Raw genomic sequence first — 15,675 nt, 5'->3', positions numbered from 1 at the left:
TGGTGGAGGAAGGGGAGTTAAGGGGGTAAATATATATGAGAGGATTTAAGACTATAAATGAATGGGGCCAGACTACACGATTGATCTGAATCGACACAATTTCTTCTTCGGATCTTGATATTGAACCTAGATCCAATCCAATAGAAAATCAAATTATATTTTATTGGATCTATAGCCAAAAGTTTTAGACTCAACAGATTGTTCAATTCGGATCAGGTCTAAGTCTAAATCACACAATATATGTGTGTCAAATAAAATTTCCTATTTATGGTTGAATAAGAAAATAAATTTCTTAGCAAAATTTTGCAGTCATATCATCCAATCATAAACTACCAGCTTATTGATATTGCAAGTTAACACCTTCTAGTCAAGGACCTAGTTCAAGTTAAAACTTCATTTTCGTAATAAGAAGGCTGCAAATGAATGATGAATTTATCGAAGAGGGTTTACTATCCGACTTAGAGTAGTACTAAACAACTTGGATGATGAATTCATCGAGGAGGGTTTACTACCCAGGTTAGAGTTGTACTAAACAAGTTAGGTTACTTTCAATACTAAGAAGCTAGGGTTCAAAAAAATCAATTGCAAAGCTTGAGGGTCAAATTAGCAAGACAAATATCTAAAAAATATAAAATGGCATTATTGGCTTTCAGCATAGAAATCGATAGTGCTATAAAAGAAAATTCTAGTATATATTTAACACAATCAGACCACCATGACTAAGTATTTCTGGCCTTAAATATCCAAATCAATTAGTGCCCATAGAGGAAAATTATGAAGATTCCATGCTCACTTCCACATCCTGAGAAAGAAAAAAGAACCATATATCTTTATCCATATGTTATTATGTGTAGAACATATTACTTTAACCATCAGCATCTTAACAAGAGGATACAAAAAGGAATCAACATAGAAAAAGAACTATAGATATGTGGCGAATAATAAACTTGTCGATTACAAAAATATTTGATGATCATTTATAGAGGAGAATAGCAACCCCTTGTCCTCCTTTCCAAGCTTCAAGTAAGGCTCATCCCTCCTTTTTTGCATCCAAATCTCCTCACAATGAAGGACAACTTTCTCTGCTCATCCTCCTTAGATCAAATCAGACATGATTAAGAATCATCAACCATCTCCATGAAAAAGTCCAATCTCTCCTTTTTCATTTCTCCCTTATAGTCCAGAATTTTTCTACGGTACTCCAAACCTCTTTTTCATCCTTTTTATTACTTTTTTTTTGGATAATCTAAATCGAGATGGATGGTACTTTATCGTCGACAACGAATTTTAACCAGTCATGTGCATGGCTGATGTGATAAATAATTAAAATTGCCTTCCAATAGAATCTTTTAGTAATTTCTTCAATGATGGTGCTCTTTGACCATGGCGCTCCTTTACATCTTACCCAAATGATACCAATATGAACACAATGTATGTTTTCCATTTCCTTTAGATACAATGAAATAATATGGTACTTTCTTTTACTTACATGCTATTGGAGTGGTCCCTCCTTACGTGGGACTACAATTTTTAATAAAAAAAAAAGAAGAGGGAAAAAGAGTCCAAGTAGGACTCAAATTAATTAGCCTTTGGGCTATAAGTTGTGAGCATGAAAAAGCTTTGGGATAGTGCATGGAAACCAACGAAAAAAAATTTTACGTAATCTTTTAGGGGCATGGTGTGAAACAGAGGTGGCAAAATAGGAGAAAAAGAAAAATAAAGAAGCATATGCTACTTTGTTAGATGATTGGATAGTTGATCATATCTCAATTTTGATGAAATTTTAGCATGTTATTCCTTACATCGAGAGCTACAAGTTGAACAAACCTTCTCCATTAATTATTTTAAGCATCTATATATTTGGTGAGATCTGTCCTATTTATGAAGTCAAGATTTATCTTTAATGATATATTTGTATAACTTTTAGTTAATCTAGAGAAGACTTGCAGTAATCCTATTATTTTAAATAGTAAAAGTTTCACATCAAAATTATGATATCTTTTTTTATAGGTTACTTGATTATTTTTGCTAATTAATTATCTGATTAGATCGTAGAGATTATTGTTATTTTGTGATATCTCCTTTAATTTATATATAAAAAAAAAAAGTTTGTGATATAATTATCCATGATTTCAATTTTTTCCAACAAAGTGATATCAGAGTCAGATTGTTGTTGGTTGATTTTATTGTATTGATTAAAGGAAGAACATATAAGCGAAAGTATGGTTAAGCTTATGTCTTCTAATTATTCAATTTGAAAGCTTCGTATGGAAGATTTATTACTCTACAAAGATTTGTATGATTCTATTGAAGGAGATAGTGCCAAACTAAATGAAAAACTCAATAAAAACGATAAAAAATAAATAGAAAGATAGTTAGATTAGTCAAGCAATGGATAGATGATATTATTTTTCTCATATTGCTATGGAAACTAATGCCCATAGTTTATAAAAGAAAATAAAGAGCCTCTATGAATAGAAGATCGCACAGAACAAAGTATTCATGATCAGAAAGCTTATGAATATAAAGTATAAGGAGGAAAATTCAGTTGTCGAATATCTGAGTAAATTTCAGGATATGATAAATTAGTTGGCTCCTATGAAGATGATGCTAGATAATAAGTTGCAAGTATTATTATTGCTTAATTCTCTATCTAACAGTTGGAAAACTCTAATTGTATCACTCGATAATTTAGCTCCTAATGGTATAATGACTTTGAAAATGGTGAAGGATAGTATGCTTACTGAGGAGATCAAAAGAAGAGAACAAGGTGTGACTACAAAGTCAGAGGCATTGATTATAAAAAGATAGAGGAAGAGTAAAATCAGAAATTTATAAAATCCTAACAATCATGACAAGTCAAAAGAAAGATCTAAATTCAAAAAAGATATTAAATATTTTTATTATGGTAAGCCAAGGCAAATGAAAAAAGAATATAGAAAATTTAAAAGAGAGCAATTAAAGGAAAAAGATGAAGAAAAGAAAGAAGAAAAAGTTACAACAACAGTTGCATCTGATGTTAATGTTGCCATTATTTGTGATGATGATTTTATGAACCTTACATGCCATGTTTGTACTTGGGTTGTTGACTCAGGTGTCTCTTTTCATATTATTTTTTGGTATAACTTCTTCACATCTTACACTAGCAGTAATTTTGGTAGGGTCAAAATGAAAAATGATGAAATAATAAAAACTATAGGCATTGAAGATGTTTGCTTGAAAATCAGTGTTAGATGCGAACTATTACTGAAAAATATGGGATATGTTTCAGATATCCACCTCTACTTGATCTCTATTGAAATACTTGATGATGAAGGTTATCATGATTACTTCGGTGAAGAAAAATGAAAACTTACCAAAAGTTCTCTAGTGATAGTGAGAGGAAAGAAATCAAGCAGACTTTATATAATGCAAGTAAAATTATGTAAGATGGAGATGAATATAGTTGAAATTTCTCCACTGAATTATAGCATAAGTGGCTTGGCCACATGAGTGAGAAGGAACTTGATATCTTTGCTGAAAAAAAAACTTCTTTCTATCAAAGGTACATCTCTGGAGATATGTTCTGATTGTTTAACTGACAAACAATATAGAGTTGCTTCTTATAAATCCTCTTTACATAAAAGATCACATAATTTGGATTTGATTCACATTGATGTTTGCACTATAGAGCTAGAACTCTTGGTGGTACTTTATATTTTATTATTTTTATTAATGATCATGCTAAAAATGTATGGGTTTTTATTTTAAAATCGAAAGATTAGGTGCTCAATATGTTCAAACATCTTCATGCTAGTATTGAAAGAGATACAAAAGGTAATTAAAGTATATTCAAGTAGATAACGATGGTGAATATAGAGGTCCATTTGAGAATATTGCAGAGATCAAGGTATCAAGCTTGAGAAAACTATTTCTAAAATATCTCAATATAATGAAGTTGCTGAAAGAATGAATCGTACTATTTATGAAAGAATTCATTATATGCTCTCTCATGCCTAAATCCTTTTGGGATGAAGCGATGAGAACTGTAGCAGATTTCATCAACTTTTTTACATTAGTTCCTCTTTAAGGTGATGTAGTAGAAAGAGTAAGGATTGAAAAAGGTTTTGTGTGAATACTTAAGGATGTTTGGTTGAAGGGCATTTATTCACGTTCCTAAAGATGAAAGATCCAAGCTTGATGGAAAGTCTAAAGTGTGTATCTTCTTAGGTTATGCACATGAAGAGTTTGGTTATAGATTGTAGGATCCAGTTAGTAAAAAGATTATCAGAAGTAGAGATGTTATATTTCTAAAAGATCAGACTATTGAGAATTTTGAAAAGATTAAAAAGTCAAAGTCTATCATTAGAAATTATGTTGATCTAGATACAGTGCCTCCTACCATGATGAATAATAATAACAGAAGAAGATGTATAGGAAGATGATGATAACACAGTTAACGAGCCCATACTTAATAATAAAATATTAGATAAGTATACCGAGCAAGCCCCTCTAAAACCACCAGTTGAGCCTCAGTTGAGAAAATCTACTAGCGAGCATCGTCCTTCCCAAATATATTCTTCTCGTGAGTATATAACAATCACTGATGGAGAAGAATCAGAATGCTACTAAGAGGCTATGAATCATAAGCAAAAGAAAAAGTGGTTAAGAGTCATGCAGGAGAAGATAAAATCTTTGCATGAGAACCACATATTTAAGTTGATGGAACTATCTAAGAATAAGGGACATTCAAAAATAAATGGGTGTTCAGATTAAAGATGGAAGAAAAGAGCTTACAGCCAAGGTACAAGACATAATTGGTGGTAAAAAGATTTGGTCAGAAAAAAGATATTAATTTTGAAGAAATTTTCTCACATATGGTCAAGATGTCTTCAATTTGAGTTTTCTTGATTTAGTTGCAACCATGGATTTAAAGATTAAATAACTTGATGTAAAAATTATTTTTCTCCTTGGAGACTTAGACGAGAAAATTTATATGGAGCAACCAGAGAGATTTACAGTTAGAAGTAAAATCCAGAGAGATTTATAGTTAAAGGAAAAGAGTATCTTATATGCAGATTAAAAAAGAACTTGTATGGACTCAAGTAGGTACCTCAACAGTGGTATAAAAAATTTGATTCCTTCATGATGGACCATGAGTATAACAAAATCACTTTATCATTGTATATTTATAAAAAAATTCTCTGATGAAGACTTCATTGCTCTCTTATTTTATGTAGATGATATGCTGATTATTAGTCATGATACTAAAAAGATTGAAAGCTTAAAATGAAAGTTGAGAAAGTCCTTTGTCATGAAGGACTTGGGACCAGCTAAACAAATCCTTGGCATGAGAATTACTTATGATAGAAAAGTAGAAAACTTTGGCTATTTCAAGATAGATAGATCGAAAAGGAACCTAAAAGGTTTAACATGTGTAAGTCTAAACCAATTTTCTCTCTACTTACAGGTCACTTCAAATTAAGTTTCAAACAATATCCTACAAGGGATAAAGATAAAAAAAAATGAAAAAAAATTCTTATGCATCTATAATTGGTAGTCTGATGTACGTCATAGTTTGTATAAGGCCAGATATTACTCATATAATTGATGTTGTAAGTCAGCTTCTCTTTAATTCTGATAAGAAATATTGGACAGCTATTAAATGGATTCTCAAATATCTCAAAGGCACTTCTACAGTCAGTTTGTGCTTTGCTAAAGATAAACTTGTATTGGATGGATGCACAGATGTAGACATAGCTGGTGATATAAATTCTAAAAAATCTACATCAGAATACTTGATGACTTTTTCTAGGGAAGCAATGTTATAGTAATCTAAATTACAAAAATATGTTGCTTTATCCACTATAGAGACAGAGTATATTATAGTTATAGAAGTTTGCAAAGAACTTTTGTAAATAAAAACTTTATTACATTAGTTGAGCCTAGAACAAAAGAAGTATATATTTTATTATGATAGTCAAAGTGCTATCCATCTTTCAAAGAATCTAATATTTCATTCGAGATCCAAACATATTAATGTGAGATATCATTTGGTTCGGGATGCTTTGGAGATAAAGTTATTTTATCTTGAGAAAATCCATACTAACGATAACGGATCAGATATGATGACTAAAATTTTATCAATGAAAAAGTTGATTATTTACAGAGAAAAAGTGGGCTTGGTAGAACCTCCTATGTGAATCAGGAGGAGGAGATTTGTTGGGATGGTCCCTTCTTATATGGGGCTACAACTTTTAATTAAAAAAAAATGAAAAAGAGTCTAAGTAGGACTCAAATTAATTGTTCTACGGGCTGTAAGATGCGAGCATGGAAAAGCTTTGGGGCAATACATAGAAACCAGTGAGGAAAAAAGTTTCATGTAACCTTTTGGGGGCACAGTGTGAAATAGAGGCAATAGGACAAGAGAAGAAGAAAAATAAAAAAAAATGCTACCTTGTTAAATGATCAGATGATTGATCATATCTCGATTTTGATGAAATTTTAGTATATTATTTTGGACAATAAAAGCTACAAGTTGAATAGTCTTGATCTTTGAAAAACCTTCTCCATCAATTATTTCAAGCATCTATATATTTGGTGAGATCTATCTTTGTTTATTATTGAAATCTGCTTTATTGGTAATGATTGTTTTTATTATGGAGCCAAGATTTATTCTTGATGATATATTTATACAACCTCTAGTTAATCTAAATAAGACCTGTAATAATCTTATTATTTTAAATAGTGAAAGATTCACATCAAAATTATGATATATTTTTTGTAGGTTGCTTAATTATTTTTACTTATTAATTGCCTAAGTAGATTATAGAGATTATTGTTGCTTTATAATATCTCATTTAATTTGCACAAAGAGAAAAAAGAAGTTTGTAGTATAATTGTCGTGATTGCAATTTTTTCCAACACATGCCAATAATTTTTTTATAATCTTTTATGAAAACAAGCAACCATTATATCTTATTAATCAAGCAGCACTTCTGACCTTCTCATATAGTTTTAAACATATATTTATATATTTTATTTGATAAATTCAAGTCTCAAAGGTGATGACCCGATGCTAGTAGTAGAGGTATGTGTAAGAATTGAGACAACAATAAATGAGCATATTTTTTTGTATGTCAACTAACCTTTTTGAACCTCCTCACGTGCTTTTACATATGCATCTCCTTATTTTGTTTATCATATTGGCAATAACCATGTCTACTTATGTTATCCACTTTTTATCTCAGTTCTTATGTGAGGCTTATGCATATACTCTAGTCCAATAAGCTAGTTATAATAAGGGTTTAATTGGGTTCTAGCCATGTCTAGGCCAAGGTTAAGTCTAAACTTATTTGGGTTTGGTTAGCTTTGAGGAAAAGTTGGGATATATCATATCTTGATTGTTTCATAATTATTCAAAATCAATAGAAGCATTAGGTCTAGGGCTAAAATTAGATCAGATATGGATCAGATACATCTTACAACCATATTTTTTTGTTTGACAAATAAAATATGCATACAAATATTAGTCGGATGCAAAAAATTCATGTCCATACTTGTTTTAAATGAATATGGATACAAATTGGTTACTAGAAGTATAGATATAAATATGACAATAATTTTAATAATTCAAAGTTATAATCTTAGAATCAAAGATATTACTAAATAAATAAAAAATTAAATTAATAGCATATTAATATAGTTATTTATTTTTCTTACAAGTTCATGAGTGCTATATAAACTTAAATAGAACTACAAATAGATTTGGATATTTTGATATGGATCAGATAGTTGTCTATTTAAATATATATTTATTTTTCTTTGATAGATATAGATACGGATATAGATATTAGTTAGATGTTCGAATTTCTATCCATATTCAGATAAATTCAAATATGAAAATGGATTCAGGTGATATTATTCGATCCATTTTAACCCCTAATTAGGTCAACTTTATCCATTTTTAAAAAAATATTTATTATTTATTTCAAGTCCTGCAATGAAATAGTTGGATAGTTCCTTCACGCATCATAGAGAATAAAATTTATTACATAAAATTTTAAGTTTTCACATAAATATTAAAAGAATCTTAGAAAGAAAATGAAAGGGATAGGTAGCCCCTCATATTTTATTATGCAACTGGTGTAAAATAATTTGTTTAAATGTCAAAAAAAATTCAAAAATACTAATTTTTCTAGAAAAGTAAAGAACCATTCATTTGAATTATAGAAAAATAATAAACAATGATCATAATTAACCTTCTTAATTTCTTTTGATTTTACTCTCATTTTCCTCATTTTCTACCTTAACACTTCATTAATTTTTCTATTGCCCAATCATGTGATATTGTTGAGTCAAAAGTATGGTTTATCCTTGTGAGAATGAAGAGCAAAAAGAAATGATTATGAAGATATCAAATGAATATAGAACTATGATTTCTATGTTTTGTAAGATCCCTAGTTAATTATTACATCCACTTCTACAAGAACAACCTTAGATTAACTAGGTTGAAAATCAACTTATCTAAGATGTAAATAATACAAAAAAAATATAAATCTACAAATTATTAGGATGATATATGAAATGACCAAAGTGCCTTTGCACATGGTTAATAATTCAGGGGTATATGTTGATTAAATATGATATAATATTATTTTGGTGATTATTTATAATTCATAGAATATGTTTGATTAATTTCAACTTATTCTTATTAATTATTTAGGTAATTCGTCTATTTGTATAATTAAAGATAAATTGATAATTTTACCGAATGAACCTTGAGATATGTGTAAGTGTTACAAGGAATTCCTTGAATATGGTGAATTTGAATTTATCCATTCTCAACTTAATTTTGAAGATTAGGTTAAATTTTTAATCCTAATGGATGTTTGAATCAAATTCCAACTATAATTTATAAATCAGATACTATGGCAATGTATTTATAGTTAATGCATCATATAAACTACATATATGGTTACATTTTGTGACCATCCCCTACCATGTTTAGGTTTCTTTATCTATTTTTCATCTTATCATTAATTTTTTCTTGTATTTATCATGTATTGATTTGGAACCTAAATCTGGCTCAAGCTAAACCTAAATGCTCTTGGTCAGGTTTGGGTCATGTTTGAATAGGTCAAGTTAGAGTGACCTAATGGGTCTCCTACATTTTCTATGCACATATCCTAACCATCCCAATAAATGGAATTACTTGGGTCTTGGGCTAACATCATCGAAAGGAAGGAGATTTGGTAGGATTTCAACCATACTAAACCTAGTGTAAACTTGGTCTAGTAATTTTGATAAATCATTGGTGGATTCCGTAGGTGAAGATGATAATAATTTAAAATCTCTATATGCTTCATATTTTAAGTTTTATCAATGGTTATTGGGATTACTTGAGATCTTTCTTATCCTAGCTCTTTTTCTCATCTTTAACAATGATGTCTCCCTTACCCATTTTGGTTGATTTGCACATCAATTGATATATTATAACTTATAACCATAAAGTCTTTTTTATTTAAGTTAATATCATGTGTTTTCCCACACATTCCCTCATTTTGTACAACCTGAATAATAAAAATTGTATCACTCTATCTAACCTTCAAATTATAAAGCAAATAATGAGCAAGTTTTTGAAGAAACAAAATAAATAGAGTGATCTCAATCAGATATAAGAAAAAGAAAAAAAAAATAACACAAGGAGATCATTTTTTTCATTAAGTAAAATCATAAACAGATAATACAAACTTGAAGTACATATTCATGGAAATAATGTTATACTCCCAATTCCTTAGTACACCACTTCCAAATAATCAAGACTAAGTAACAAGCACAGTAAATCATATAAGTATCATGTAGGGTATCATAAAGAGTGTCATGTTAAAAATATGTGTTAGTATCATAATGACATCTCATTATTTTCAACATGATACCCTCTGTGTCATACATGAAGCTATCTAATTATCTTTAGGTTGAGCTAAAAGGCAAAGAGGATTTTTCTTGTGCACAGTAAGCCCAAATTTCTCATCTAAATCCAAATCCTCCTCTCGCATTCCAAATGGTAATTTCCAATCCAAATGATACAAAAGGTTAGCGAGGACAAGCTCAACTAACACTATTGCAAAATTCATGCCTGGACACATCCTTCGGCCAACTCCAAATGGTATGAGATCAAAATCTTGTCCCTTGAAGTCAATGTCACTCGTCAAGAATCTCTCGGGATAAAATTCCGTAGGATTTGTCCAAATATTTGGATCCATTCCTATAGCTCTTGCATTAATGAAGACCCTTGTTTTTGGAGGGATCTCATATCCTCTAATCTTGCAAATCTCGTTGGTCTGACGAGGCCCTAGAAATGGAGCAGGAGGATGCAACCGAAATGATTCCCTAATCACCAATTTTAAATACTCAAGATGTCGCAGGTCACATTCATCCACCTTGTCTTTGTTGCCAACAACTTTTCGTACTTCTTCTTGTGCCTTGGTCATTACATTTTGGTTTCTCACGAGCTCCGCCATTGTCCATACTAGTGTTGCTGAAATTGTATCGGTTGCAGCAATGAAGATATCCTACGAAACAGAAAATATTTACTTATCATATTTTTAAGTCTCTTGAATTTGTTTTGTTTGGATCTATTCTGATCTCTGCTGTGAATTTAAAATCATAGTCATAAAAAAAATAGGATCAATAATGCTTTTTTTCTAATTAATCCCAAAACTGTTAATTCCTAATTTCCAAAAAAAAAATTTTGTTGATGACACATGTTCATAAATTATAGTGATAAAGGGAGAGAGAGATAGCAAGCACATATGAGTAAAGTGAAGAGAGCAAATACATACTAATTTGATAGTTGACTAAAACGCCAGCAACTTCTAGGCCGCTCCATAGCATGAATCCGTTCACGCTCGAAATACATGGATATAGATAATAACCTTAGATAGTGTTGCACTCCTAAATTTTTCACCAATTAGGCATGTCTTAGCTCCAATTGCTAATCCACATCCAACAATGTTTAGGAAATAATTTCTATATCCTATAATTTAGGAGACATAGACTAGCAATCAGTGCACTTACTTCAAAAAAAAATGCCACTCGTAAGTAGTAATATATATAAAGATGCTATCCTAATATCATCTAGGATTCATTTGATTCGTGGGAAGAACTTTTCTTCTTAAGAAGTAGCTTCCTGAAAAGTAACTTTCCAGCAAGTTACTTCTTGATAATAGGATTTTGAAATATTTGGTTGATCATGGGAAGTGATTTATTATAAAGTAGCTTATATTTAGATGAACACTTATTTTTCTCAAAAATCTATGTAAAATACCTATTATACCCTTAGTAATATAAAACCATGCATTTTTACTCATAAACTTTATATAAATATAATATTAATATATTATAATATAACATTAGACCATAATAATTTATTGTGTTAATATAATACTAATATATTAATATTATATTAATATAGTATGAATATTTTAATATAATAAATTTATTAATATAGATATAAATATATTATTATATTTATATAAATAATATATTAATATTAATAAAAATATTATATTAAAGTAAATATTAAAATATAATAAATATTAATATTATATTATATAAATATTAAGATAATATTAATATTATATTATATTATTATTCAATATTTTATTCTAACCATCCATTGATATTTTACTAAATTTTAACTATGGATCTTAAAAAGGTATTTTAGGAAAGAAAAAAGTAACACCACTTTTCTTGTTACGAGAAGTGCTAAAATCTATCTCCTCCATGGATTTTCACTTCCCATGAAATATGAAAAGTGACTTTTTATGGAAAGTATTTTTTTCACTCTCTCTCTCTTAAAATTCCAACCAAACAAGAAGTTATTTCTCCACTTTTCAGAAAGTGTCTCTTCCCCCTCTATTTTTCGTCAACCAAACAAGTCTCTAAAGTATACCCATTATGGGCCACCATTTGATGTTTAATCCCTATTGAATGGAATCCCATTTTATAATTCTAAGCTATTTATTTTTTAATCCATAGCCCCATGAACATTTATATCTATGTGCATAAAACTATTTGTATGCAAGGACTAGTAAAAGTGTGTGAGATGCAAGTGCAAATTTGTGTAAACCTTGTACAAAATATGTGTATTACTAGAAATTAAAAACTAATAATGGTCAAAGGGCTGGGAAAAAAATGGTAGCCAAAAAGAAGGATCAGATACTACATTTCCCTTAATTTTATAAATATGAGTTGGAGAACAAACTTAACTTACATTATATATTTGGTAAAGGATTTAAATTCAAAATATCAATGATGGGAGGTTCAATCTCTAACCTTTGCAAGATAATGCAGATAAAAAATGAATATAGTACTTATTTGGTGCTAATACGTTAAAATGAATAATAAATATTTAATTTGAAAAGTATTTTATAACCAAGATCTATATATTAAAATATATATCAATTAAAATCAATAGATGTCATGACTCAGATTATATTAAAATATAATATCATATTATATAAATTATTTTTTTTAACTTATTTGATGCATATGTTAGAGACAAATATTATTGACATAATTTTTACTTCTAGGCTCTTTTGGTCACGAAGATTATAATCAACCTCATGGACATTAAATACGGAAAGGTCATCATTGATTTTAATATTAAATTTTATGAAAAAGACAATATCAAGAGATTAATTAAATATGAGAGAGGGAGAGAGAGAGAGAGAGAGCAATCATACTGTCAGAAGACCCTTGATGTGATCTATGTTGATGTTTCCGCGCAATGGGTCCTTCTGAAGTCGAAGCAGAACATGGACGAGGTCCTCATCTCCGGGGTGCGACAAGTCAACTGTCTCGATGTGCTCTTCAATCACCTGATCATAGAATTCATCCAGGTCCTTGAAGTTGCCCTCCAGCTTTGCTTGCAAGCCCGTCAGCTTATGAATCCACTCCAACCATGGAAAGAAATCTGCCGTGCAGAACCCTCCAAGCAGCCTCTGCGTCTCTTCAAGGATATGAAAGATTCTGCTCGCATCCTCCTCATAATTGCTGGATCCGAACCTCTCACCAAGTGCAGCGCGACAAGTAACATTATTTGAGAGAGAGAGCAGCATCTCGCTCAAGTTAATGGGAACAGGAGATGGAGAAGAAGAAGATAGTCTTTTGATAGCAGCAATCGACATGGCTACTTCTTCATCCCTTATCACCTGAAAAGATTGCACTCGTTTTGCACTGAGAAGTTCCGAGACAACAACTTTGCGACCCTGCTTCCAGTGTTCTCCGTAGGGTGCGAAAGCCATGTCTGCGAAGCCATAAGTGAACTTTCTTGCGGCATACAAGGCCGGCCTGCTGGAGAGTACGAGATCATGACTTTGATGAGCTCTCGAACCACCTCGCTGGAAGAGACGACCAGAGCGGGAATGGAACCAAGCTGGAGATACATGAGGTCTCCATGCTTGAGAGATAGGTGATGGAGTGAGTGGTGAGGCAATGGGCCGAGCTGGTATAGGTTTCCAATGATGGGGAGCCTCCATGGGCCTGGAGGCAGCTTGCTTGCTGCCACCTTTCCATAGAGGCTTCCCCTTCTTACTTGATTAAAGAGGAAGAGAAGTAGAGGAACGGAGAGCACAGAAAAGCAAAGGAGAAGACTCGAAGTCATATTTGATGCTATTATTAGAAGGTTGTACGCTCAACATCCCGTGGGAGGAGGGCTATAAATAGCCAAAAGTGAAGGGCCGTTGGGGTGGGTGGTACGTCCTAGTGGGACCCCAAAAAAAAAAAAAGAAGAAGAAGAAACAAACGAAGAAAAACGTGGTGGACGTGGTCGGTGAGGGAATGGTGCAGCCGGGGGGCCTAATGCTCCACCAGCCGTTTCCGTCGTTGGAGACTGTGACCCGCACAGGGAAACCGGAAGGAAAACAGAAAAAGAATAAAGAGACGAGCATAAATTATGCTTTCTTATACTCCAAATGTAGATCGAATTTTTACTAAATTCTTAAGTTTTAAAAACCTTAAATTTGGCCTCTATTAATCTGTTACTATTTTAATATTTTCATCTCTCTTAATTTTAATTATTTTTATTTTTTTAAATTAATCATATCAAAAATTTTAAATTATTTGAAGATTTTCAATTTCCTTTGGAACTCTAATTTAACACGATCAGATAATTAAATTTTTAAATTTTTTTAACTTATACCTGGGCTATGAATTCCTTTTGACTGTCGTGATAGTGTATATCATGTGGTTTGTTAAAAATTATAGATTTATCATCCTTTCGATTGATACAGAAAAAAGCTCTGAAATCCTTTTCTCTTCTCCTCTGACTAAGGTTTTACGTACTAATTCCATTCCTTCTGCTCATTCGGCGACTAGAGATCTTGGCAACGACTTTGGGGCGAATAGCAAGAGTGAGAAAAAAAAAAAAAAAAGAAAAAAAGAGAGAATGGAAAAGCAAAAGACTTATTATCATAGTAACTAAATCTTTTTTTTTTCTCACCTAAAATACGAACAACAGAATTAAAAATTAAGAATGCGAAAAACAAAGGTAGAGAAATATGACAATGGGTTTTAATCCATTACTTGGGGGCTCTTGAAAGTTGATTTTTTTTTTTTATGACTTGACAATCTATATGATAATATTCAAAATATATAATGTAGTAACTCATTACAAATACTTCTCTTTTTTATTTTTTTTTTTAAGATAAGGGAACCCAAGATAAGGGATGAAAAATCTTAAAAAGTAAACCCATAAAAATCTTATATCTTAGCCTATATCAATCCAACTTTTTGAACTTCTCGAGGGACAAAATAAAAGAAAAAAACTAATAGTTAAATACATACCATTCCTTCAAATCAAAATTATTCAATCCATCTTTCTCAAATCAGAAACTATGACCTCAAACAACCAAAAAATAGATGAACAAAGATAAAAAAAAAAAATAAAAATACTTAGATCCAATCACTAGAACTTTTTTCTTACGTAGTCCATCTCCTCCCTTCTCCCTTTTCCTACCATTGTCAATTGTCTGCTACTTGTCGCCTAGGAGAAATACCATCAAGAAGAGTTAGCATTTGAATGGAAATGAAAGTTAAAAATCCTAAGATTGCATTTAGTGCATCGCCAAGCAATCTTGAAAAATAATGTGGATTGCTTTCAGGATGATTGCCACCATTAAATTACCAGTAATCAAAGATTGCCGTATCGGATTGAACCATCCGATACGGGGTGTGCCGAATCATCCCGATGGAGAACCGAGACGGTTCCGACATGCAAAACGGCACATGCCGGTGCCGGAGAAGAAAAAGAAAAAAAGAGAGAGAAATAGAGAGAGAGAGGGAGGGAGGAAAAAAAAGGAGGGAAATCCATCGGAGGGGCGGTCGGAGGGCAGCCGTGGCCGTCGGACGGCGGAAAGGGTCCCGCGGCTCCGCGCGGGGAACAGGGGCGATCCGCCCCTGTTTCTCGGGATTTTTTTTTAAAAAGTCTTTTCAAAGTGAAGTCGGCATGGGTTTTGCCGGTTTCACTTAAGTAAAGCCAGCAAGGATTTTGCCGACTTCACTTTGAAAAGATTTTTTTTAAAAAAAGCCCCGACAAATGGGGACGGATCGCCCCTGTTCCCCGTGCAAGCCGCGGGAGCCCTTTTCGCTGTCCGACGGTCACGGCCGCCCTCCGACGGCCCCTCCAACGGA

General features: G+C 31.6%; 1 protein-coding gene across 1 annotated transcript; it reads right to left on the bottom strand.

The window, feature by feature from the left end:
• Window positions 1–9,794: 9,794 nt before the first annotated feature.
• LOC105051282 (cytochrome P450 71A9) lies at window positions 9,795–13,662 on the bottom strand. The gene is given in 3 exon segments (XM_010931629.4): window positions 9,795–10,553; window positions 12,729–13,360; window positions 13,363–13,662. Coding segments are annotated over 3 exon segments (1,530 nt in total). The 5' UTR covers window positions 13,649–13,662; the 3' UTR covers window positions 9,795–9,941.
• Window positions 13,663–15,675: the final 2,013 nt, after the last annotated feature.

Source organism: Elaeis guineensis, chromosome 9 (genome assembly GCF_000442705.2).
Source record: "Elaeis guineensis isolate ETL-2024a chromosome 9, EG11, whole genome shotgun sequence".
Taxonomy (NCBI): Eukaryota; Viridiplantae; Streptophyta; class Magnoliopsida; order Arecales; family Arecaceae; genus Elaeis; species Elaeis guineensis.
This window is presented reverse-complemented; position numbering and strand designations above follow the sequence as displayed.